Source organism: Lutra lutra, chromosome 6 (genome assembly GCF_902655055.1).
Source record: "Lutra lutra chromosome 6, mLutLut1.2, whole genome shotgun sequence".
Taxonomy (NCBI): domain Eukaryota; kingdom Metazoa; phylum Chordata; class Mammalia; order Carnivora; family Mustelidae; genus Lutra; species Lutra lutra.
The window spans coordinates 103,143,827-103,168,827 of NC_062283.1; the positions used below are offsets into that span (position 1 = coordinate 103,143,827).

Here is a 25,001-nt window from a genome sequence, read left to right on the forward strand (position 1 = left end):
GTCCTGGGATCAAGTCCTACATCGGGCTCTCTGCTCAGCAGGGATCCTGCTTCCCCCTCTCTCTCTGCTTGCCTCTCTGCCTACTTGTGATCTCGCTGTCAAATAAATAAATAAAATCTAAAAACAAAAACAAAACAAAAAAAAAACTTTACTACAAAAAAAATATTTGGGTGTTTATAATTTATAAGACATCTATAAGAACCTGAGTACACATGTTGTATAAGCACATTTTAGATTTGGTATAAAATGGACTGGGAAAGCATGATTGATGACACAAATAGTAGAGGAAATGATCTCATTTATATGTGGAATCTAAAAAAGTGGAACTCCTAGAACCAGACAGGGGAGCAGTGGTTTCTAGGGGCTGAGAAGCACGAGCGCCAGCCATCCAAGTCTCCTTACTAAGTGTACACTGAGGTCAGCGAAATATCAATATTGATACCAAGTTCCTTGAACAAAGGATTCTACAGAAAAACAAGTGGAGGGGAGATGGAGGTTTCAAGAATGAAGAGAAAAATTTGTTCAGTTTTAAGTCTTGCTGAAGCACTTAATTTGAAACACAAATTAAGTGTGTCCATCTTAGTTTCCATCCATCTTTCCATTTCTATAGTGGTTTCAGGTCCTGGTGACAGAAAGAGAAGCAGCAAACTCACTGTGCAAGACTGCTGTTTTGATGTGTATCCTCAAAAAGATGGTTTCAGTTACTGTAATTATCTTGATATGATTCTGGGCTGTCTGAAATATTGTTCCAGGTGGTTATCCCAAGACACCAGGTTGAAGGATTTTTAAGTAACAAAAAAAGTGGAACCCTAGAACCAGACAGGGGAGCAGTGGTTTCCAGGGGCCAAGAAGGGGAGAGGGAACTGGAAGAGGCTGGCCAAAAGGTATAAGCTTTGTTATTAATAAGTTCTGGAGATCTAATTTACACAGCATGGTGATTATAGTTAATAATACTGTATTGTATACTTGAAATTTGTTAAAAGAGTAGATCTTAAGTATTCTCACCAGACTAAAAAAAATAAAAAGTAACCATGTGAGGTGATGGATATATGAATTAACTTGACTGTGGTAATCATTTCACAATGTATATATCAAACCATCACATTATACACCTTAAATATATACAATTTTTATTTGTCAATTATACATCAGTTAAATCTGGAAAAAAATAAAACACAATTTAAGCCAAAAAGTGAGAACAAACTAACACATATGTAAAGTGAAATCCTTTGTTTCTTTAGCAATATTTCAACTATTTCTGTCAAAGAAATTAAAAATGGGTATTTGTTAGATTTCTTGGAAAAATGCTGATATTAGGTAAAATAGTAAGTAAAATGGAGAGAAGCAAATAGGAATCAGCAGAAGATATACTCTTACATCTTATGACACTTTCTAGCTGCTCCTTAGTAAGCACAAGATGACAGAATATAAAATCAATATTTGTAATCATTGCAATATTATACTGTGCCAAAATACTTGAGTGACATGCAGTGTTCCAAAATAAAATTTGTAATGTAGACCATTTTAACCATTCCTCTAAATTAAGATTTATTTATTTATTTGAAGGGAGGAAGGAGCAGAGGGAGGAGGGAAGCAGACTTCATGATGAGCAGGGAGCCCATCTCTGATCCCTGAGATTAGGACCTGAGCCAAAACCAACAGTCCGATGCCTAACCAACTGAGCCAGCCAGGTGCCCATAGTTCCTCTAAATTAAAAGAAACTTTTTTTAACTAGGGATCAACAAGTTAATACATTTGTTAACTAACTCCTGGGTGATTAATAACTTGTAAGAGAACATTGAAAAATTTTCTTAAAACTCAAGAAAAAGGGTGTCTCTTAACTTGCCCCTCAACTGAGAAGACATAAAAAGGTTAACTCAGAGGGTAACTTCTTTAAAGTCTTCACTGAAATGAATCTCAATTTTGAAGATGAGCCATTATCTGAGTTTTGGTACCACAATATCCAGCACATTAAAATTATTTGTACAGTGCTTTCAAGTTTCTAAAATAGAATATCTAGCTTTTGTACACCACTTATTGGTTGACAGGCATCCAAACTCTATGACCAAAAAAAAAAAAAAAAAAAAGTCCGGCAGCAAAGTCTGTTTATACAGTTGTAATCTGACATTTCTGTATTATGTCTAGTGTGTATTAGGCTATCTTGCCTAAATTCCAGTTCTGTAAGTCTCCTGGTTGAAGACCTCTATCATGTAAAGATTAATTCAAGACAATACTCCTAAACAATTTCAAAGCTTTCTGTGAAGTATGGCATGTATAAAATTGTTCTCAAGATTTCCAATGAGTCATCCATTGCCCAGATGTAATGATGGAACAACTCCTTTATTAGGTCATTATGTTGGCTTAATAAGCTTAATAAATTTTATTGATACTACTTAATATTAACAAGTTATAGTTTTTATATCTTAGGTATTATAGACAGAATTGTTATCCTGCTTCCCATATGAACTTCTGGCCACATCATATGGATCAGTGGATACTGGGCTGCATATCATGAATTAAATTATGAACAACTGAGATTTGCAGAGAAAATTATTCAAGGACTGTGAGTCTGCATTCTTAATTCTGTACATTCTGTACATTCTTAATTCTGTACAATTACTAAATTCTGTACATTTACTCAAGAGGTTAGAAGTGATGGCAATAATTAAGCAAAAATGTTACACTGACCTTATGACTACAAGTCAAAAGCTGCTCGAGCATACTGCAGTGGTCATGAGAATGTGCCTTGAAGAACTCCAGCTACAGGGAGCTTAATAGACCAGGGGCCCCTACACCTAAACTCTAAGTACCATTGCTACATTTGTGCCATAGATTCACTTTTCTGAGGCTCTTCTTGCCAATATTGGGCGGCAGGGTTACTAAAGCAGATGTATGCCTACCTGGGAAATGGGGGACTCCTCTGGTGGTCAACTTTGGTTCAAGGACTCCCCAGCTGTCCTGCTGAGTCTTCCTTAGACTACACAGCAGTCAAAGATACTTTCATCTAACCTTACTTTCCTTTCTCCTTCATTTGGAGTTACACTTAACCTCGCATCTGATGGCTCTCAGCTTTTCCTAGCTCCCTCCCAATTTTCTTTCACAGGCACTTCCTTTATTCAAATCCTTCCATTTCTAATCCTATCTTGGCGTGTACTTCTTAGAGGACTTGGACTAACATATGTCTAGAAATATACTGTTGGGGATTCAATTAAAAGAAATGTGACCCATGACAGATTGGTGGTTTTTTAAATCCAAGATATCAGAAAATTATTATGGATAGTACAAGCAGGCCCTTTTGGTAGCCTATGTAATGGCCTTCTGTAACAAGACCTTTATCTTAGAATCTTAGAATTGTGTTTAGAGCCAATATTATAAATTATATATAGAAATCACTCATTAATCCAGTCAACTCATTTTTGAGTAGAGAGCAAGTTACTTAATCTCTGTGCTTTTCAATTTCCCTAATATAACATCGGAATAATAATTGTTTCTAACTCATAAAACTATTCTGCAGTCTAAAAGAGATACTCTATGCTAAAAGCATGCAACTCCTGATCTCAGGGTTGTAAATTCGAGCCCCACATTGGGTGTAGATTACTTAAACATACAATCTTAAAAAAATAAAATACTATATGTAAAGAATGTGGAATAGTGCTTGGCACATAGTGTTCAATTGGTACATTAATGATCATTATTTTCAGTATGAGTTTGGCACTTGAGTACATGTAGCTTGAGAAGGCAGCTAAGAGAAAAATCTATATTTAAATGAAAAAAAGTCACAAAAGAGATGGTCAGAATGGTTAGCAAAAAAGCTAGAATTTGTTCACTCATTGGCATGTCTGAAGAGGAACAGAAGGAGAATTTCATTTGCTCCAAGTTTTGTACTGTTTTTATATAGCAAGCTCATTTATTAATTGTAGTTTGATATCTGGTGAAATAATGTCACTCTATTTTATAAAATAGCTACCCTGACTACTATGAGAGTTTAATTAGCATTCCTTGGTTTCATAATAGTAACGACAGAGAAATATATTCCAATCTTTTAAGTGGTCTTCATAAGTGAGGAAGGCTGACTAAAGTTAAAGAGGAAATAGGTCACCATGGCAATTAGCAGATTTTCATGACTCATGAGAAAACAAAACTGGGACCTCAGAGTCTGTAGGATAGAGTTCTATCTAGAGCAATGGCCATGATGTTTATTATTTCTCCGGGATAAATATGGCCTAAACAGATTTAACATGGTTGTCCTTGTATCATGAAAACAGCACAAAACTTGATGAAATTATGTTTCATAAATGTGGGGGTAGTGTTTTAGCTGAGCTTATGAAGTCCTTTCCAGTGACTTTTAAGATTTTGGCTAAAGGTCCCACCAAATCAAGTAAAATTACATGTTAACTTGTAGCTTTCATCCAGTAGAGTTAAAAATCATTTCTGTTCATTGGAATATATTGTATTGTATTGGTCTTAACCAGTTTTGTATCTAATACAGTGGTCTTACCTTCCTGTGAATAGCCATACTTTTCTTCTTCTTTGCAGGCCTCAATTTTTTGTTGAAAACTGGGCATTTAAAATATTATAATATGGTAATTGGAAACCACATCCTCCCCACCCAGGTTTTTTTTGTAGTACTTCTAAGAGACCCTGACAATCATTCTTACAAAAACAAGTAGCTCACAAACATTTTAAGAGTCCCAGTTCATATAATCAAGTGAATATTTGGGTAAATTAAGCTGATTTAATAATTTTGGTTATGAAAATTATTTAATATTTTAAAGAATTAAAGAATGGCTGTCTTTTCCATATAAGTACAGAGTATAATCCAAGAATACATTTTAATTTTTAAAATGAACATTGGGCTTAAGAGACAAGTTAATCTGAAGCCCTTAAATTTCTCATGTCAGTCTACTGACTGATGAGCTAACATTACTTACATAATATTGAGAATAAAAATATAAAATGTCTTCAAATAAATGGAATAGTGATTCTCATAAATGTTTGTATAATAGTAATTAGTAATATAATAGCATATCAGCTTGGACATAACTTCCAACATCCTCAAGTAACTTAAAAATTTGGATTAATATTAAATTGAGTTAATTAATGGGTAATCATTGGATACCTATTTAATTGCATGTAGGATTCTGGGGTGCCTGGGTGGCTCAGTGGGTTGAGCCTCTGCTTTCGGCTCAGGTCAGATCTCGGAGTCATAGGATCGAACCCCGCATCGGGCTCTCTGCTCGGTGGGGAGCCTGCTTCCCCTCCACCCCCAGCTCCGCCTGCCTCTCCGCCTACTTGTGCTGTCAAATAAATAAATAAAATCTTTAAAAAAAAAATAATTGCATGTAGGATTCAATTCTGAAATATTGCTCACTGAGCATAATTTTATGTACATTTGCTTCTTGTATTTATATACTATGGATGGCTATCTTTGGGTTATGTATTTGACAGACATGTTCATTTTTGCAACTTTAAGGTTTCAAAGTTATGTGTATTTATGAGCTTTGTTATTCTGCAAAAATGCTTCCATTGGACAGTTCCCAATTCCTTTCCTTTGAGTTTTCTCAGTAAAATAGTTACATTGTTTAAAATTTGTAATTAACATAAGTAGCTGAGACCAAATACTGGGAAAAATACTGACAGAAAAATACAATTAAGTATCAAGATAACAGAATGAATTTTTCAAGTGTTTTGTCCAGAAGTGTCTATTTGTTACAAAACATGAAAAACCTGGCTCTGGAAGAGAGACTAAGAGTCTGAAAAGAAACTTACAAAATGTATTAAAAATTTTGGCAAAACTCCCCCAGTTTTGATGTACTTACAAGAAAAGGAAGGGGACGAAAGAGTGGTGAAAATTTTACTGTTAAGGACTATGTCAATACCAAACTAGAATTTGCTGTTCTCCATTAAAATAACAAACTGGTCTTAAAGAGCTCAATAGAAGACTGTGGGGTGCCTGGGTGGCTCAGTGGGGTAAGCCTCTGCCTTAGGCTCAGATCATGATCTCAGGGTCCTGGGATGGAGCCCCATGTCTGGCTCTCTGCTCAGCGGGGAGCCTGCTTCCCACCCACCTCTCTCTGCCTGCCTCTCTGTGTACTTGTGATCTGTCAAATTAAAAAAAAAAAAAAAAAAAGAGCTCAATAAAAGACTAAATTGCTCTTCAATTTCTATATAATCTGCTCAGATAGATTTTCCCTATCTCATCAGAATAATTTGCTTGGCTTTGTTTTGACTTTATAACATCCTTGATTATCAAAACAAAGAGCAAAATTAAACTAGTTTCCCACTTGGAAAAGATGTTAAGTTTCCTTGAAATTGTTCTGCTTTCTATGTTTCTTTTTAAGTGTTTTATTTCACTTTTATTGAGGGGGAACCAACTATTATTCTAAGGCACCCATGATCCTGTCTTAATGAAGTGATTAAATCTCCTCTGAAAACTTTTGATTTTGCTTTCCCAAAATTGAACCCTAAAATAAAAATTTCAAGATGTGTTTTATACAGAAACTATCTTTGAGACTTTCCAGAGGGCCCTGGGAAAATCACCAACTTTAGTATTTATTAGTGTAAACAAATATTACAACTCACACCTCCTTTCTCTAAGGGTTCAGATCTTGCACTTGCTACAGTAAGTCATGGTCACAAGATACAGCTTGCCTGGAAGTTAAACATAAAATGGCATTATTTATTTATGGACTAAACAGAAAAGTCAAGATAGAACCACAAGTACAGGGGACAATATACAAATGAGACATAATCATATGACTATTTGAAATGAATTGGACATTGCAGATTAATCTTTTGGCTTTTTATCTTTACATATGAAGAAAGTGAAGCTAAAAGAGATGGCTCAACTCTAAGCCTAGTTCATTCCATTACACTGCTGCCACCATGTCTAGCTGATTAGGCAGAGATTTCATCGAATCCTTTCTGTTCTTTTCCCAAACAAAACCAAAGAGCAATCAACATACAATAAACGTGTTAAGTGCAAAAAAGATTACAAATACAAGGTATATATTACAAGGGACAGAAGTCTTGTGCTTTGGTTTTTCTTCTTAAATAATAGGGAAACAGCTTCGAAGATAAAGTTGATGTTATTACAAAAGAGGAACCAGTAAAAAGTATTGCTGAAAATGAAATTTTTCTCAACTGGTTCTTCTAAGTATGTACTAGATACTAGTATCAGCTTAGTTCAGAAAGAGGGGGGAAAAAAAGCACTTTGGAAATATTTACCTGCTTTCTTCAACTTAGAAATTTATTTTACAGTCATTTAAACAAAAATTTTTAGGGAGAAATGATCATTAATAGCATAAAGTCACAAATCATCCCATTATGTGCTTAATCTGAATTATCATTTATTATAGCCTTATGCATTCTTTATACTAAAATTGGGATTCTTAGGAAGTCAAAAATGTATGCCAATCTGAACAAACTTCTAGGAAAACAGCAACACTTTCAAAAATATTATTTTGTGCAACTTTCAACAAGTGAAAATTTTCAACATTCCATTTTTTGCAGAAATTTTACTTCACATTTTGAAAAAAACACGAACTGTCCCATTGATTTATCTCTTAGAAATATCTGAATATATTTATCACCAAGTACAGTAAACTGCAGATAGTAAATTGTCTTATTAAATGTACATATTAAAAGGCAAGTGTTTAGGGGTGCCTGGGTGGCTATCAGTTAAGTGACAGACTCTTGGTTTCAGCTCAGGTCATCAGGGTGTTGAGATCAAGTCCCAAGACTGGCTCCGCTCAGCACAGAGTCTCCCTGAAATTATGTCTCCCTCTACTCCTCCTACTGCTCACTAAGGCACACGTATGCATATGCTCGCTCTCAAATAAACAAGTAAAATCTTAAAAAAAAAAAAAAAAAGGCAAAGGGACTTATTTTCAACCTTCAGTTATTTTGGCATTAGGGTAACCACAACTGGCTAGTAATTTTAACATTGGGCTAAATAGAGCATTTACATAATAGCATCTTTTGTACAGTGCCTGTTTAAATGGGTACTGAGTGCTTATGTGTTACCAAAACAAAACAAAACAAAACAAAACAAAAAATCAGGAGGCTCTACAAAATAGCTTAGAAAAACAAGTTTTCTATTTATTTAAAAATAAGTTTGTAGTTACTACATTGCAGGGACAGGAATTCTTACACATACATTCTAGTTTGTATAAAAGGATTCAAAGAATTATGCATCAAAACTAACATAGAAAGTGTCCACATAACAGTAAAGAAAGGTCCAATCAATATGTACAAAAAGAAAGGGCACTGCTATTCTGGTGTGAGACTGCCGTTTATAACATGATACTCCAGGTTTCTGGAAGGAAAAAACAAATACCTCAATAAAGCTAAATAATTTGTCTTTAAACTCTGTGTTACTTATTACATACAACAGATTTGCTTGCGTTTAACATTGTTTCCTGTACAAAATAAGTATAATTTTAATTTGAAAATGTGTCAGTTTCAACTTTAACCCTCTAGGTCAGTTACTTTTAAAAAATTGAGCTACATTCTACACGTCTAAATATCGTGTGACAGGATTTAAGTTTTCTAAAAGATCTTTAATAAAGACCTCATCTTCTTGCCGTTTTAATATGGTCCAAAAATGTAACTTTGTATTTTGCCTCAATTTATAGTTTACTATTGTGATTGATCAACACACACAATCTTAAAAGTAATGAGCATGTGTGTGCCTCTCTGCATCGTATCATATGTACTATATATCATCTCAAACCTATTCTCTTAGCTCCTTAAATGTAGAAACTCATAGCCACCCACTATTATGTATTTGGTTTGTGCCATATAAAGGTTAATTTCCTGATGATTTTATCTGCATTAAAAAAGTATTTCAACACAGAGCTATCAAAAGTAAAAATAACATATACTTTTATACCTCATAATGTTTTCTAATTGTTTAACTGCAGTGTGTACAAGATTTATCTCCGGAGCGTCAAAAGTGGTAGTACTTACAGTCTTCTGACTCAATTTGACCTCTTCTTGGTTACTGTACATTGTACAAAAACATCATTTGTAGTGCTTAGCTCAGTGTAATTAAAAACATAAGTAGTTTCTTAGTAAATGTAATATTTAGTTCAAATCACTTGGAAATTTGGGGAACCAAGGGTAAGTGCAAGGAGGAAAGTTAAGGAAAAGGTGTATTTTTTCAAATTTTAATAGGAAAATAAATTCTCACCTAAATATAACTAAACCACATCACAACCTGTTATTTAAAAAATACTTTCTTAAATACTTTCTTAGTAGGGGAGTAATTCACAGAACATAAAAGTACTTCCTCTTTTATGACTTTTAAAATCATGTATTTCCTGCATATAAGGAGAATGCTTATAGCCCTTTAAACACTCAAGTATCTTGGTCCTTTCAACCTGCTTAAAAACAAATTTCAGGTGAACAAAAACATTCAGAATAACAATTTGTTTTCATTAAATAGAAAACAAAATCAAAATTGCTTCCAGTTGACATGTGAGAGATACATAGATATGCATGGATAAAATGGAATGCTAGAATACTATTAACTAGAGGAACTAATTTATAAAACATGTAAATGTGAATATCACATAAGCAAAAATGTTATTTGAATACATTTGTTAAAATGTCTGATTAATATACGACACTGCAGATAAGGGGCATTACTATAGATGTTAACATAATGCTGCATGAGGATCTTTTTGCAGACCAGTCTATCTTACGCAATTCACTTCCAAGTGATACTAAATTCAGCCAAACTCATATTTCAGATGTGACATGATCAAGCTCACAATTATTCTACACAGTTATTTTAATTAAATTTAAGGGGGAAGATACTTTCATAATAATTGTAACAAATAGTCTTCAAATTTGTGGTGAAGTTGTGCCAATAAAAACAATGCAAACAAGACCAACATTCTTTAGCACATAAATTTATGCAGAAAACAGTGTAATGACATAATAGCAGATTGCCAAGGAAAAATTTTAAGAAGGTATATATCTATTGCCCAGAGTTGTGAGGCTGTAATTAAACTGAACGTTTAAACTGCTATTTGCAACATTTTATAACTTTTTAAGATATGATTAGGACTGGAGGCTGTTGGAGGGGAAGGGAAAGAATATTAGAATTAGGTACTTAAAAATATATAAATTGATATATATTTTCCATGTATTCTGAAAATTTCAATAAACTTGAGGTTTTTATTGCTCACCTAAGACAACTGTCAATATTTCCTTTTGGCCTACAAAGAGTACATACATGGTGTCACTGTCTCAAAGAGGGTATTTTTCCAATATTTTTGATATTTCGTCAAACAGAACAAAAATATGATGATGACTTAAACTGCTCAATTCAACTTTTGCAATGTATAGAAGCTAAATTATAAAAATATAAAATCTAAATATATCTGGTATTACTAATACATTTTTTAAGTGTTTCAATTACAAAGAATCTGAATCCAAGTCATTTTGCTTTACTAAGAAACCAGTGTCTAATGATGTCCAAATAAGGTCATAAATATACAGTGTCTTTAGAACAGGAATAGTACATTTACTTGTTGCAAGTAAGATGGTAAATACTCATTTCTTTGCTCAAGAGTTAGAACTAATCCATACATCGTACTAGAGGTATATTCCACTCTACGACTGTACGCTCTTCTTCTGTACACACCTTAAAACTGTACACATAATTTTTACAAAAATGGATTTATAGCCTTTTTTTTTCCAATACAATGCAGATAACATCAGGAAATTACATGTTTCAAAGAGATTGCCTTCAAAAGCAACACATTACTTTAATGACTTAAATCTCAAACATACACATTATTCTCAATAATGGTGTAACTGAAAGACTCATTTTACTATACAACCAAGCCATCCATTTCTGCATTATGAAGAGTTTAACTACTGAATTTTAATTATATAGTTAAATATATTTGTTAGAAAAAAATAAATATACAAAAACCTGAAAAATTTGAAATTATTTCTCAACTGCAAAATCACAGCAATCCAGTTAAGATCTGGAAAATGGTTTACTTAATTTCACAGGAGGATTTCTATACAAATTTAGTTACAAATGATCTAAAAAGCCCAAATGCATCACTTTCCATTGTTCTTCAATACAATTAAATGACGGCTAACATTTATCTCTACCAGAAATAAGTAAAGAAATAAAATTATGTAATGTATTTTGCCAAGTTCAATTAAAGACTTTATTTTTCTACATAAGGGTCATGCTGATACATATTTTCCCATCCTCACTTTTTAAAAATGTAGTATCTGAAAATTTTGGTTACATTTTTGTACCATACCAGTCCTCAGAAAATACTACATTCTTTAAACTTTTTAAAAAATGGACAATAATTTTTAAACAATAGAAATGGTATTTATGTTGGTTTTTAAGGTATAAAATAACTAACTGTACCATAAACAAATAAATAACTGCTTTCCTTTTCCATAGCAGTACATATAGCAATACATTCTCCTAAGTCATATAGTTATCATTTACAATAGACAACTTAATTTTACTAATGATGCAAAAAATAATAGAATACAAGGCACAATCATTAAATGGAATTTTTCTTTAGGGTGTATATTGACATACCAGCGTGATAAGGATACCATAAAAAGTGCAGAAAAAACACAATGTGCAATGAGACCACTGTATAAAACATGATTGCATAAAAAGTGATTTGGCCTATTTTAACCTTTAATAATTGAAAATAACCAATCTTCCCCTTAAAATTAAACTATAAAGTATGACATTTTAAAATTATTTTTATTCTACCACTATCTAAAAAATCCTGAAAAAAGAATTTATACCTGGGTAATAGTATATAAGTATGTGTTTGTATATATATTTAATTATACCCATTTATCAATATATACACATACACACACAGACACATTTCTTTGTAAGTCATTTTAGCCTATTAGATATGTCTAAAGTTTAGAAATGACATTAATCCAGATCAACAAGTAAACATCAAATCCCATACCTTTTTCCTGTATTTTCCTTGAATCCTTTAACCACTTAAACATCTTCTCTAAAACATCTCTGTCAAAGGACCCACCAGTGCATTATTTTCTACTATTAAGTACCAAAAAAAGATACATCTCAGCATAACTCTTTTTAATAACATGCTCTTTAGAATAATATATAGCCTTTCCAATATTGAAAAGTGTATGCTGTCCTGACAGTCAAAAACAGGCTTTCCACTGCACTGATTCTCAGTCTTTGGCACAATAAACAGAGATTGAGTGATTGATATAAGAATCAAGGTCTGAAAAATTAGACAGTCAAATGTTTTCCAATGTGGATATGTTTCCTTTTCATCAGTACATTTTCTCTTACGTTTGGCAGAAATGGAATACAGCAAAAGCCTTGTCTAGATTCTTTGTAGATGAACGTTCTATAATTAAAATTAAACTTTTTAGGGCATCAAATGGTGGGAATTTTATATTTATCTTTAGAGGAAACACACTTAATTTACTGCTACTCTGGTAACATCTGTCTTCCTAGGGGCATGACTTCTGCATCAATAGAAATGTACCTGGCTTGGTCAAAAATAATTCATTTTAACATGAAATGCTCTATCACTAGGAATATTATGCTCCTTAAGAATGTAGCAGAACTGTCTTTTCCAGAAATAAACTGGGAATTCATTATAGGTCCTCAATTTCTTTTGTTTCAAACAGTGAATGAAATGAATGTTGAAATGCATAACCTATCTAAGGGCAATAAATAGCAAACATTTAAAATATATATGTATATATTTATATATATATATATATTCATTTAAAGAAGTGAAGTGTCTTGTAAGTTTGTTTGTTTTTTTGCAAATCAAATCATAACATTCCCTAATCCACCATAGCAGCAAGGAAGCAGAAGCCTTAGTTCTACGTATTCCTTAACTGTACCTGCTTTATGATTTTGAAGTAAAATATTTTGGTACAAGTTACCAACCAATTAAATTAGCTTTTGCTTTTTCAGTCAACTTTCGGACTCGTCCTCTACTAGAAGTTCCAAAAGTCAAAGAGGTGTCTTCGAACAACAGCTGCCTTTGCTCCTCTTCAGAATCATCCTCATTATAGAAAGCTGTCCTTCGACCTTGATTTCTAGTTCTCATGTGGGGTTCAGAGCCTTTAAGTTCCTCAAACTCTTCTTCCTCATCCATAGGATCATCTGTCTTTTTTCTGTTACTTCTCCTTAGCATTTTAACACTTGTAGGAACTATGAGATCTGAATCTAGTTTTTGTATCTTCATCTTCCTTTTCGGTTTTCTGCCTCCACGACTTTTTTTCTGTAACAAATCCTCCTTTACAGTATTAGCGTCAGAAAGAAAACTGCATGTAGAAGAAGGAACCACTTCATCTCTGATTGGATGCACACTATTTTGCTCTGAATTTTCTGGCTTTGCATACGGTAGCTTTTTGGGTTTTCTACCCCTTTTCTTGTGTATAACTTCACCACTGCTGGTATTAACTTCTACCTTAGGCTTCCTTCCAGGTCCTCTCTTCACAAGTTTGGATGGCTGCCCTCCATGGCCATTTACTTGAATGCTTCCTGGTACGAGAGCATTGTTCTTACAATCTGCTAAAAAGGAACAACAGCACACTTAATATATGGAATTGCTTTTTTTATTTGACCCTCAAACTAGTCATTAAAGACACTGCTATACTTATGTAGCAACATAATTCTGATTTCTGTTTTTAGTAAAATGAGAAAAAGAGTCAACAAAAGGCTAATAGTTTAATGATATTTTCTACTTAAAATTCAGAGGAGGAAAAGATCCTCAATGAAGTAATTAATGACCTCACAAGAGGAAAATGAAACTCAGAACAAGTAAATAACCTGTTAATACTGTAAATTATGACTGAGCTGGGATTAGCCAAGATTTCTTACTCCACTATTACCTTTACTACATGTTGTAATATAAAAGCATTGTTTCCATTGCACAAAATGACCCTATATACTTGTATGGAACTTAGCAACCACAAAGAACCTTATTGTTCACCTCATTAAAAAGTTTTTTGTATTCCTACCTTTAAGCAGCTCAATTATGGAAATGATCTTAGTATAAAATCTATGACATTTTAACTTGGTAATCTGAATACATAAGCAGATCATCCCCTTCTACTTAGCTCTAATCACTTTTTCCTACTAGGGATGGAATAAAAAGGGACTATCAAGAGTGGAATGATTCATTCCCTTTTTGGATGTGATCATCACACCCTCTCTAGGATCACAGAAGAGTTTACAGTCTAACTATTTCCTTATGTCCCTCAGAAGTAAAAAGGACCTCCTCTCCTATCACATAAGAGGTTTAAGAGTACATCTAGTGGAATAATTTACATCAGTTATTCTCCAAAAACTACCAATACCTTTGATATTCATCTATCCTAACTACAAGAGTAGAAATAAGTTACTCTTGGTCATAAACTGTGCTCTCAAAATTGTTTAAAAAGGATGAAATAAACAACTAAACAGCACTTTTCTTCACAGGCTCTTTGAAATGGTCCTATATCCTTATGTAACTGAATCGCGAACGATTTATTATCATAAGGAGTACTAACTCCATGTATCAATCAAATCTATTATGTATGCCACCATTATAATTGTAACAAACTTGATAAAGGTCATTATGGTTTATAAAAAATATAAAATTCTAGAGATCATGAACAGCCATTCTGTGTTAAAAAAAAAATGCTATTACCCCATCAGCTGAAGGAAAAAGGTGATAAACATGTATTTCCACTAACTTTTTCCTTCAAAGTTCTGAGATTTTTTTTTGTTTAGTTGTGATGGGTGATCTGCAATGCAATATTCTAGAGGAAATTCATAAAAAGATGAAAACAGCTTCTCAAGAGAATGTTTCTTCATAATGGTATTATATTTTGTCATAGGTTTGAATTATCCTTCATAAATATAAAGAAAAAAATCAAGTCACAAGAGGTCAGAGCCAGATGCAGCGGGAAAAGGCAAAGCCCTCATTTCCTGACCCCCAGAATACAAATAACTTTCTTTAGTGGTTTTCTGGCATAATGAAGGAAAGGGGAACAGGGAGAAGTGTGTGTCTTTGTGTGTGTGTGTGTGTGTGTGTGTGTGTGTGTGTGTGAGAGAGTAAATTAAGCATTTTCTAACACGATTACACTTAACCTGTCTGAGGATTCTATATATCTTGTTTTATATTAAGACTACTGACAAGGAATCTAAATATCCAGTCCACGTACCCACTAGAGAAATTCTATAGTGTGGCTTCAAGGACTCCATGAACTTCTTGAAATGGTCTAAATTTTGTGTGAATACAAAATTTTGCATTTTCTGGAGGAAAGAACTACAGGTTTCATCAACATTACAAAGCAATACATAAACTAAAAAGGTTAAGAACAAATGCAGCTCTCTTTATGTGGATCTGTGCCGTTCAAGAAGGTAGTTACTAACCATGTGGCTACTGAGCATTCGAAATACAGCTATGCAACTGAGAAACTGAATTTTTTTTTTTAAGATTTTATTTATTTATTTGACGGCAGAGATCACAAGTAAGCAGATAGGCAGGCAGAGAGAGAGAAAGGAGGAAGCAGGCTCCCTGCAGAGCACAGAGCCCGACGTGGGGCTCAATCCCAGGACCCTGGGATCATGACCTGAGCCGAAGGCAGAGGCTTTAACCCACTGAGCCACCCAGGTGCCCCAGAAACTGAATTTTTAATTAAACTGAAATGTGAATACTGAAGCACTGTACATTTTGAAATACTGATCACATGTTGAAATAATATTTTGGATATAATGGAGTAAATAATTAAAATTGGTAACTTCCACCTGTTATTGCATGTAGTAGTTACTAGAAAACTTGAACCATGTGTATGTCATGGTTTATATTATATTTCTACTTGACAGCACTGCCTCTTGATTCTAATAGGTAATTCAGGTATCAATAGTTATTACTGTACTGATAACTCTTATATATTTGTGATACTCAAACCTTATAAATCAAATTGGACCTATCATAATGCTAGAACCAATTCACTATACACATTTGATTTCTGTAGAGCACAAAGTGACAGAATCAAAGCCAATATATTAACAAAACTTTTAATTCAGTTCAGAAAGGAAGCAAATATAAAAATATAAAAAACTCATATATACAAAATCATTTGCTTCTTTATCAGTACATGTGTTGCCCAAGCGAGCATACTTGCTTCTTAATTCACTTACTGTCCATTATTATACTAAGTATAGGTGATTAGAAAAAGTAATTAAACAGAGAAGTTCAGATTCTACTGGATACAGACATATATAAAGAATATTCTACCACAAAAAGCAATGAATAGAGTATTCTGGGAACATAAAAGATGAAATGCTTGATTTGGTCTAAAGAACCCAAGAAGAAGCTTCCTGGAATAGATGCAATTCAAAGTGAGACTTGAAAGGTAACAGGAAACCATTAAATTGGGAGGAAAAAAAGACATTCAAATAAGGAAGAAAAGGACAATGAAAATTCAGGGACTTCCAAGTTATAGGATAGCTGGCACATAAAAAGGAGAAAGAAAGTAAAGAAAGCTGGAATGTTAGGCAGCAGCCAAGTAAAGAAGAATCTTTATATAATAGGTAAAAACATTAACTCCATGTATGATTTGAAAGCAGGGAAGGATTTCAAGTGGGTGCATGTGTATAGGCGTACACACAACATGTGCTAGGGATAAATGATCAGAGAGATCACTTGCACACAATATGGAAGACAGACTGGTTAAGGAAGAGCTGAGAATCAAGACAGTGAGACCAGTTAGGAAACTAGGACAACAGTCCAGGTGAGAAATTATGTAGGTCTGAATTAAGAACATAGAAGTGAGAGGAGGAATGGATTTTAACAGATTTTAAGGAACCAGAAATAACAAGAACTAATGACTGTGAAGTAGGTCTGGAAGAGGCCAGATGACTCCCTGATTTGAAGTTTGTGTAGGGGGTAGGTCCCAACACCATTCATCAAAAAGAGAACGTTTCGGTAGAAAAATTAAATGTTGAGAGGTTTCTGAGAAGAACATTAAAGGGGAAATTGTTTAGGCATACTCTGGAAGTCATGACACAAAATGCTTATTCTTGAGCTGCTTCCTCCCAACTAGCCCTCATTGTTTTAACATGTCACAGAATGTGTTAGTTATGTTCACCATTTTTCAAATCTCATGTTTGAAGACCTCATGTCTTTACAATGCAAATCTGCAGATGACAGAATCTGGAAGCTTAACTCTAAAGGATTAAAAGTTGTATGAGTTGGGGCGCCTGGGTGGCTCAGTGGGTTAAAGCCTCTGCCTTCGGCTCAGATCATGATCCCAGCATCCTGGGATCGAGCCCCGCATCGGGCTCTCTGCTCTGCGGAGAGCCTGCTTCCTCCTCTCTCTGCCTGCCTCCCTGCCTGCTTGTGATCTCTGTCAAATAAATAAATAAAATCTTTAAAAAAAAAAAAAAAGTTGTATGAGATAATAGAGGTTTGGATGTAGACAACCCTGATGAGTTACTATTTAATGAAGGGCAGTGTGCTGAATTTTGTGATGTAAGAATTTAAATTTTCTAGAAAAGTAAACACTGTTACATCGGGTTAATTAAATCCAATTTAATTTAAACTTCTTGAATACACTTAAAAAAAAAGATTTTATTTATTTATTTGAAAGTGAGAGAGAGAGAGAGAGAGAGATCATGAGCAGTGGGAAGGGGAAGAGGAAGCAGCAGACTCCCCACTGAGCAGAAAGCCCAATGCAAGACTCAATCCCAGGACCCTGGCATCATGATTCGAGCCAAAGGCAGATGCTCAACCGACTGAGCCAGCCAGGTACCCTTGAATACATTGTCTAAAATGTTGTAATAATAAAGTCAGAAACTATTCAATTCATATCACTAAAAGCCTTTGATTCTAGAATTTGTTTTTATTTCCATATAGCAAGTTTTTTATGGCTTTTAAAGTTTAATGACAATACAGTTTGCTTTGGGTACAAAGCTGCAAATCAAAAGATGTCTCACTGAATGTATCAACTAGTAGAGAATGTGTGACTTTTTTTTTTAAATTTTATTTATTCATTTGACAGACAGAGATCACAAGTAGGCAGAGAGGCAGGTAGAGAGAGGAGGAAGCAGGCTCCCCGCTGAGCAGAGAGTCCGATGCGGGGCTCGATCCCAGGACTCTGGGATCATGACCTGAGCTGAAGGCAGAGGCTTTAACCCACTGAGCCACCCAGGTGTCCCAGAATGTGTGACTTTTAAATGGGCAACCTAATAAGTGGATATAAGTACTACCTCTGACAAAAAGCATCATTTTAAGAAGTATCTACTATATATCTTGGAAGATAATAACACCTTACCTTGCTCAATGACAGGTGAGGACTTTGTAAGAGTGGATGTTTTAGAGAGTACAGATGATTTCACTTTACGTTTGACTGGCTTTTCCTTTTCCATGTTTTCTTTCGCAGAACTATTTCTAGTGCCATGACTGATACTGGATTGACCAGGGCTTGAAAGAGTATTCAAGGTTTTCGAATGTTTCACAGAATTCTCTAGAACTAAAATACACACACAGACACACAAGATTAAAAGCGAGGAGTTATTTAACCTAAAAACAAGCAAGGAAGTTGGGATTACTTCTAACCTGAATTGCTTGAATTAGCCAAAAGGATAAAACCTATGAGTTGCTTAATTTCCTTAAGAAATTAACTTTCAAATAGGAAAATACATAAATACATAAATAAATACATGAATACATAAGTAAACTCTTAACAGTTCAGAGCTTCTTGACACTATCTAGTCACTTCAAGATCAGGAAGGCAAGCCTTGGCAAATTGTTACCAAGTCTGGGTACCAGGATTTAAATTCAGGCAGTCCGGATCGGAGTTGCCATTTTTAAGCATTATTCTACACTGACACTCCTAAACATCAATTTTTTCTCACTAAAAACAAAAACAAACAATAAAGAGAGCAAAACTAACACTGTCTGTTGGAATTTACTAAAACCCAGTGTACCTCATTTGGCAAAATAAAAGCTTAAATTAAAAAAATACACATTCTTCAATTTGGAAACTGTAACTGATTCTTACTTGTTTTCCCTGGCACTGCAGATGTATTAGCTTTTGAAATTAAAGTCTTTGCTGCTGAAGAAGTAGATGGTTGCTCAGTGGTTACTGGATCTATAACCAGTCGATTGCTTCTGGTTCGAACTACAGAACTGGATTCTGTTTTACCATTTATCTGAGTGGCATTATGCCGTGGTGGTATTGTTCGTGTAGGTGTAGAGAATGGAGAGGTAGAGATATCTGACTTTAGCTGGGGCTTTAATGTCCTTTTTTTCCTTTCAGGGCTGTAAATAAAATAATATCATTAGTTATTCTTATAGCTTCATGTACATGAATAAAATAGTTTTATGCTGTTGGATTCAATATTTGTACTATTATGAAATATGTTAAAATATGAGATTTGTAGTGGATTTCATATGATTGTGAGCCTTTGAAAGTGAATATTTAGTGAAGGATTGCCATAAATGCTACTGTTATATGACAGAAAGCATGATGCCATCACTATCCTAAAAATGCTGTTTTACTGTACAGATTTAGCAGTTTGAATTTAAGCACTTACACTAGTATAGCTTTAGTTAAAAGATTAAAAATCCTCCACATCTTAGGAACTTGCATGTCAAATATATCATTCTGCAATATAGGGAATAGTAAAGGAAGTATTAAAAAAACACCGAGTTCTATCATTTAGATGACAAAGTTTTAGATCAGTTGATGCTTTTTAAAATAAATCAAATACCTTGATGCAGCACTACTGGAAACAGAGCTGCTTCTATTTCTTTTCTTCCTCCTTTTGGTTATTGTATTTCTTTTGTGAAAACGAAGAGCAGATTTATAATCTGATAAAACTGAACTAATGTGTTCTTCAAAGAAAGCAGACAGGCGCAAACTCATGCTGTAAATCTGTAGTAAGAAAAAAACGTGTTTAAACATTCCTCAAAGGAAAATGCTTGTTCGTAAATATTAACATATAACTTGAGTATTTTTCTAGCAAAAAGTTTTAACAATTTATTTTATTTTTTTTTTTTTTAAAGATTTTATTTATTTATTTGACAGAGAGAGATCACAAGCAGGCAGAGAGAGGGGAGGAAGCAGGCTCCCTGCTGAGCAGAGAGCCCGATGTGGGGCTCGATCCCAGGACCCTGAGATCATGACCTGAGCCGAAGGCAGTGGCTTAACCCACTGAGCCACCCAGGCGCCCCAAGTTTTAACAATTTAAACACTACTTTTCCCCAATCTCTTTGGATGAAGAGCAAAACTAAAGCATTTTTACAATTACTATTTCTATATATAGATTAGAAATATTCCAAGATTTTAGATCTTTTCTTTTTTAAAAGATTTTATTTTTAAGTAATCTCAACAACCAACACAGGGCTCATATTTACAACCCCGAGACCAACAGTTGCATGCTCTACCAACTGAGACAGCCAGGCACCTCTCAAGATTACAGATTCTTAAAGAAAAGCCCTAGTATCAATATACATGGCTCATGTAGACAAAATTCCTGTGAACTCTATCACACTGAAACTATCCCTGAGGTTCTGAACCTGTTTTCCATTGTTACTTAGGATTAGCATCTATTCTTTTTCATTTCATTTCCTTATATCTTCCCTTTGTGATGTCTTGTCAGCCCAAAGAGAGATAAATGATACTTATAACTTAACTCATTTTTAGAAATCATTCACAAATATGCCTTTCCATTAATGCAAAAAACAGGTGGAAAAGTTAAGCCCACATAACCTTAATATATACCAGGACAATATGTAGTTGTATGTGTTAAGAAAAGCATTCCTTTTTTTTTTTTTTTAAAGATTTTTATTTATTTATTTGGCAGAGAGAGAACACAAGTAGTCAGAGAGCAGGCAGAGAGAGAGGAGGAAGCAGGCTCCCCGCTGAGCAGAGAGCCCGACGCGGGGCTCGATCCCAGGACCCTGGGATCATGACCTGAGCCGAAGGCAGAGGCTTAAACCACTGAGCCACCCAGGCGCCCCAAGAAAAGCATTCCTAAACATTAGTGACATCACTTATTCTATAGAAGAAAAGAAATAGAAAGATGTGAATCCTTTTCCCCTAGGATACTATTAAGAACATAATAAAAAAAAAAATAGAAAGTCAATCTTGCTGTAAATTTTAATTAAAGCAACATTTAGTTACTTAGCCTACTTTTTACTGATTTCATTTAATGTTAACATAAATAAAAACAATTTAATTATATACCCTTGATCTTTTGCTTGGTGTATAGGCCTTTGAATTGCTAAAAATAAGTCTGACATCTTTACATAATTCCATTGGTGACTCATAATTCCCAGCCTCTAAAGTTTCTCTAACAGTAGCAAAATCCATTGGAGTATCAATGATGTCTCTGTAGTCCTAAGAGAAGAAAAACAGGTGCTATTATTAACATTACTACCACAAAATATTACTACTCAGTACAGGGATTCACATACAATTTCCGTGGTAAGTACAAGTCCTACAACTTTTAATAATCCCTTATTTTCCTCATCAAGGCTCCTTTTTTCTAATAGTTTTTATTTTTTCATGCCCTTTCCTTTTTTTTTTATCATTAATGGTGCTATTTTCTTACATTATATATTTATCTATCTGGCATCCATTCATCATAGGGCTAATTACATTAATTATATCTTCTTAATTTCTGTATTCCTGATGCTCTAATCTTTTGGGTTCCTTACAGACCTGAGGAGAGACTGTCCTTCCTAGGGCCAACCAATTCTTTTTTTTTTTTTTTTTTTTTTTTTTTAAGATTTTATTTATTTATTTGACAGAGAGAAATCACAAGTAAGCAGAGAGGCAGGCAGAGAGAGAGGAGGAAGCAGGCTCCCTGCTGAGCAGAAAGCCCGATGCGGGGCTCGAACCCAGGACCTGGGATCATGACCTGAGCCGAAGGCAGCGGCTCAACCCACTGAGCCACCCAGGCGCCCGGGCCAACCAATTCTTAAAGACAGCAAAAAGCTGCACTGAGAACACATCTTTCATATGTAAACCAACCATCTCCTTATCTAATTCCAACACACCAAGCCAGTATTTCCTCTGCTTTGAATTGTCCTAAGGTTCAGTTACCAGACAACTAGAGACCACCCCTCTGCCCCAAAGCCCATTGGAATTATTCAAACTAGCCAGTCCTAAAGTGTTCACCCTCTGTCTTGACTCTCTCATAGAAATAGAGTGCAATAAAGGCTCTGGCTTAAGTATCTCCCTTACTCCTGTTTCCTGCCACTGGACCGAAACCTGCTGTTTCCTTTGTGGTTCTAACTGGCATTCAATGGCAACATCTCTGGGACTTGTACACACATTAAATTTCCTTTTAAGCCCCATAATCATTTCCTCCTGTGGCAATGTTGACTGTACCATATAAAACCATATCTAACATGTACATTCTTAGAACAAATGGGTATTGCATTTTGTCAAATGCTTTTTCAAATGCATTAATTGATATGATCATGTAATTTATTTTATTTTATTTTTTTTATAAGATTTTATTTATTTATTTGACAGACAGAGATCACAAGTAGGCAGAGAGGCTGGCAGAGAGAAGGGGGGAAGCAGGCTCCCCGCCGAGCAGAGAGCCCAATACGGGGCTTGATCCCAGGACCTTGGGATCATAACCCGAGCTGAAGGCAGAGGCTTAACCCACTGAGCCACCCAGGCGCCCCTGCATGTAATTTCTTTTAATATGATGAATTACACTGACTGATTTTTGAATACTGAATGAATCTTACATCCCTGGATAAAAACACCATTTTATTGATTTTCTCTATTGTTTTTCTATTTTTGGTTTCATTCAATTTTGCTTTTTGTATTTCCCATCTTCTCACTGTAGGTTAGTTTTATTTTTATTTTTCTAGGTTCTTGATGAAAGAGCATGGGTTACTGATTTGAGACTTTTCTTCTGATGTACTATTTAGTGATATAAATTTCCCTGCATTGTTTTAGCTTCACCCTACAAATTTTGACGTTGTATTTTCATTTATTAGTTCAATGTGTTTTATTTCCCATAAGACTTCTTTGATCTCAAAGATTATTTGGAGGCATATTTATTTAGTTATCAATTAAGTGATCAGAGATTTTCCTGTTACTTTTATTTTTGGTTTGATTTCACTGTGGCTGGAAAACACACTATATGATTTCAATTACATTTGTCATTTTATTGTTTTCTATTTGTTTTGCTGTTTATTTTTTCCCCCAATCTTCCCGTGGATTACTTGAACTGATTTCATTTGATTCATGCATTATGTTTATTACTGTAACTCTCTGTTATAATTTTTTTAAGTCGTTGCTCAGGTATTTACAATATATACAAAATTATTAAAATACACTGGTGTCACACAAAAAATTAAATTCAAAATGGATTAAAGAACTAAATGTGAGACCTGAAACCATAAAAATCCTAGAAAAGAACATAGGCAGTAATCTCTTTGCTATCAGCCATAACAACTTTTTTCTAGATATGTATTCTGAGGCAAGGGAAACAAAAGCAAAAATAAACAATTGGGACTACATCAAAATAAAAAGCTTCTACACAGTGAAGTAAACAAGTGACAAAACTAAAGGCAACCTGTGGAATGGGAGAAGGTCTTTGCAAATAACATCCCATAAAGGGTTATATCCAAAACATACAAAGAACTTATAAAACTCAACATCCTCAAAACAAGTAATCTGATTAAAAATGGTAAGAAGGCATGGACAGACATTTCTCTAAAGAAATATAGATGGCCAAGAGATACATGAAAAGATGCTCATCATCACTTACCATCAGGGAAATGCAAATCAAAACATTATTGTAATGAGATATCACCTCACACCTGTCAGAATGGCAACAACACAATAAACAATAGGTGTTGGCAAGGATGTGGAGAAAAAGGGACATCCATACATTGTTGGTGGGAATGCAAACTGGTACAGCCACAGGAGAAAACAGTATAGAGGTTCCTCAAAAAATTAAAAATAGAACTACCCTATGATCTAACAATCTCATTACTGAGTATTTAACCAAAGAATACAAGAAAACTAAAAAAAGGATACATGAACCTATATGTTTATAGCAGCATTACTGAAGAATGGATAAATAAGATGTGATACACACACACACACACACACACACACACACAGTGGACTATTACTCATCCATAAAAAAGAATGAAATCTTGCCATCTGCAAGGACACAAATGGAGCTAGAGAGTATAATGCTAAGCAAAATAAATCAGTCAGAGAAAGACAAATACTACAGGGTTTCACTCATGCATAGAATTTCAGAAACAAAACAAAAAAGCAATGGGGAAAAAGAGAAAGAGAGAGACTAAGTAAGAAACGGACTTTTAATTATAGAGAACTAATGGTTACTAAAAGGGACTAAAGACCGCACTTGTCATCATGAGCACAGGGTGATGTATGAAAGTGCTGAATCACTACACTGCACACCTGAAACTAACACCACAGTGTATGTTAACTGGAATGAAAATAAAAACTTAAAAGATAGAAATAGAAAAGAACAACATATCCAAAATGTAAATTGTAATTTCAGATTTTCCTGTGAAATGAAATCATAAAATGGCCTTAAAAAAAGTATGTATCTGAAACCTTGACTCTTTTTTTTTTTTTAAAGATTTTATTTATTTATTTGTCAGAGAGAGAGAATGAGAGAGAGAAAGCACAAGCAGGAGGAGTGGTAGGCAGAGGGAGAAGCGGGTTCCCTGATGAGCAAGGAGCCCGATGGGGGACTTGATCTCAAGACCCTGGGATCATCACTTGAGACAAAGGCAGATGCTTTACCAACTGAGCCACCCAGGTGTCCCTGAAACCTTGACTCTTAAGATAGCTGTGTGTGGTGGGTGAGGGGGTAAGTTAAAGAAGTTATGAAATTGCTTTATGCAATGGTAACATCATCTGAACAGTGTCTAACCTCTCTAACCTCTTAAGGGTAACTAACAACTTTGACACAAACTATAATT

General features: G+C 34.4%; 1 protein-coding gene across 1 annotated transcript in view; it reads right to left on the reverse strand.

The window, feature by feature from the left end:
- Window positions 1-8,075: 8,075 nt before the first annotated feature.
- The window catches only part of PHIP (pleckstrin homology domain interacting protein), a 133,794-nt gene continuing 116,868 nt past the window's right edge, over window positions 8,076-25,001 (reverse strand). Inside the window, 5 exon segments of the mRNA XM_047734612.1 lie at window positions 8,076-13,579; window positions 18,334-18,531; window positions 19,063-19,322; window positions 19,775-19,938; window positions 21,253-21,405. Coding sequence (XP_047590568.1) covers window positions 12,942-13,579; window positions 18,334-18,531; window positions 19,063-19,322; window positions 19,775-19,938; window positions 21,253-21,405 — 1,413 coding nt within the window. The 3' untranslated portion in view covers window positions 8,076-12,941.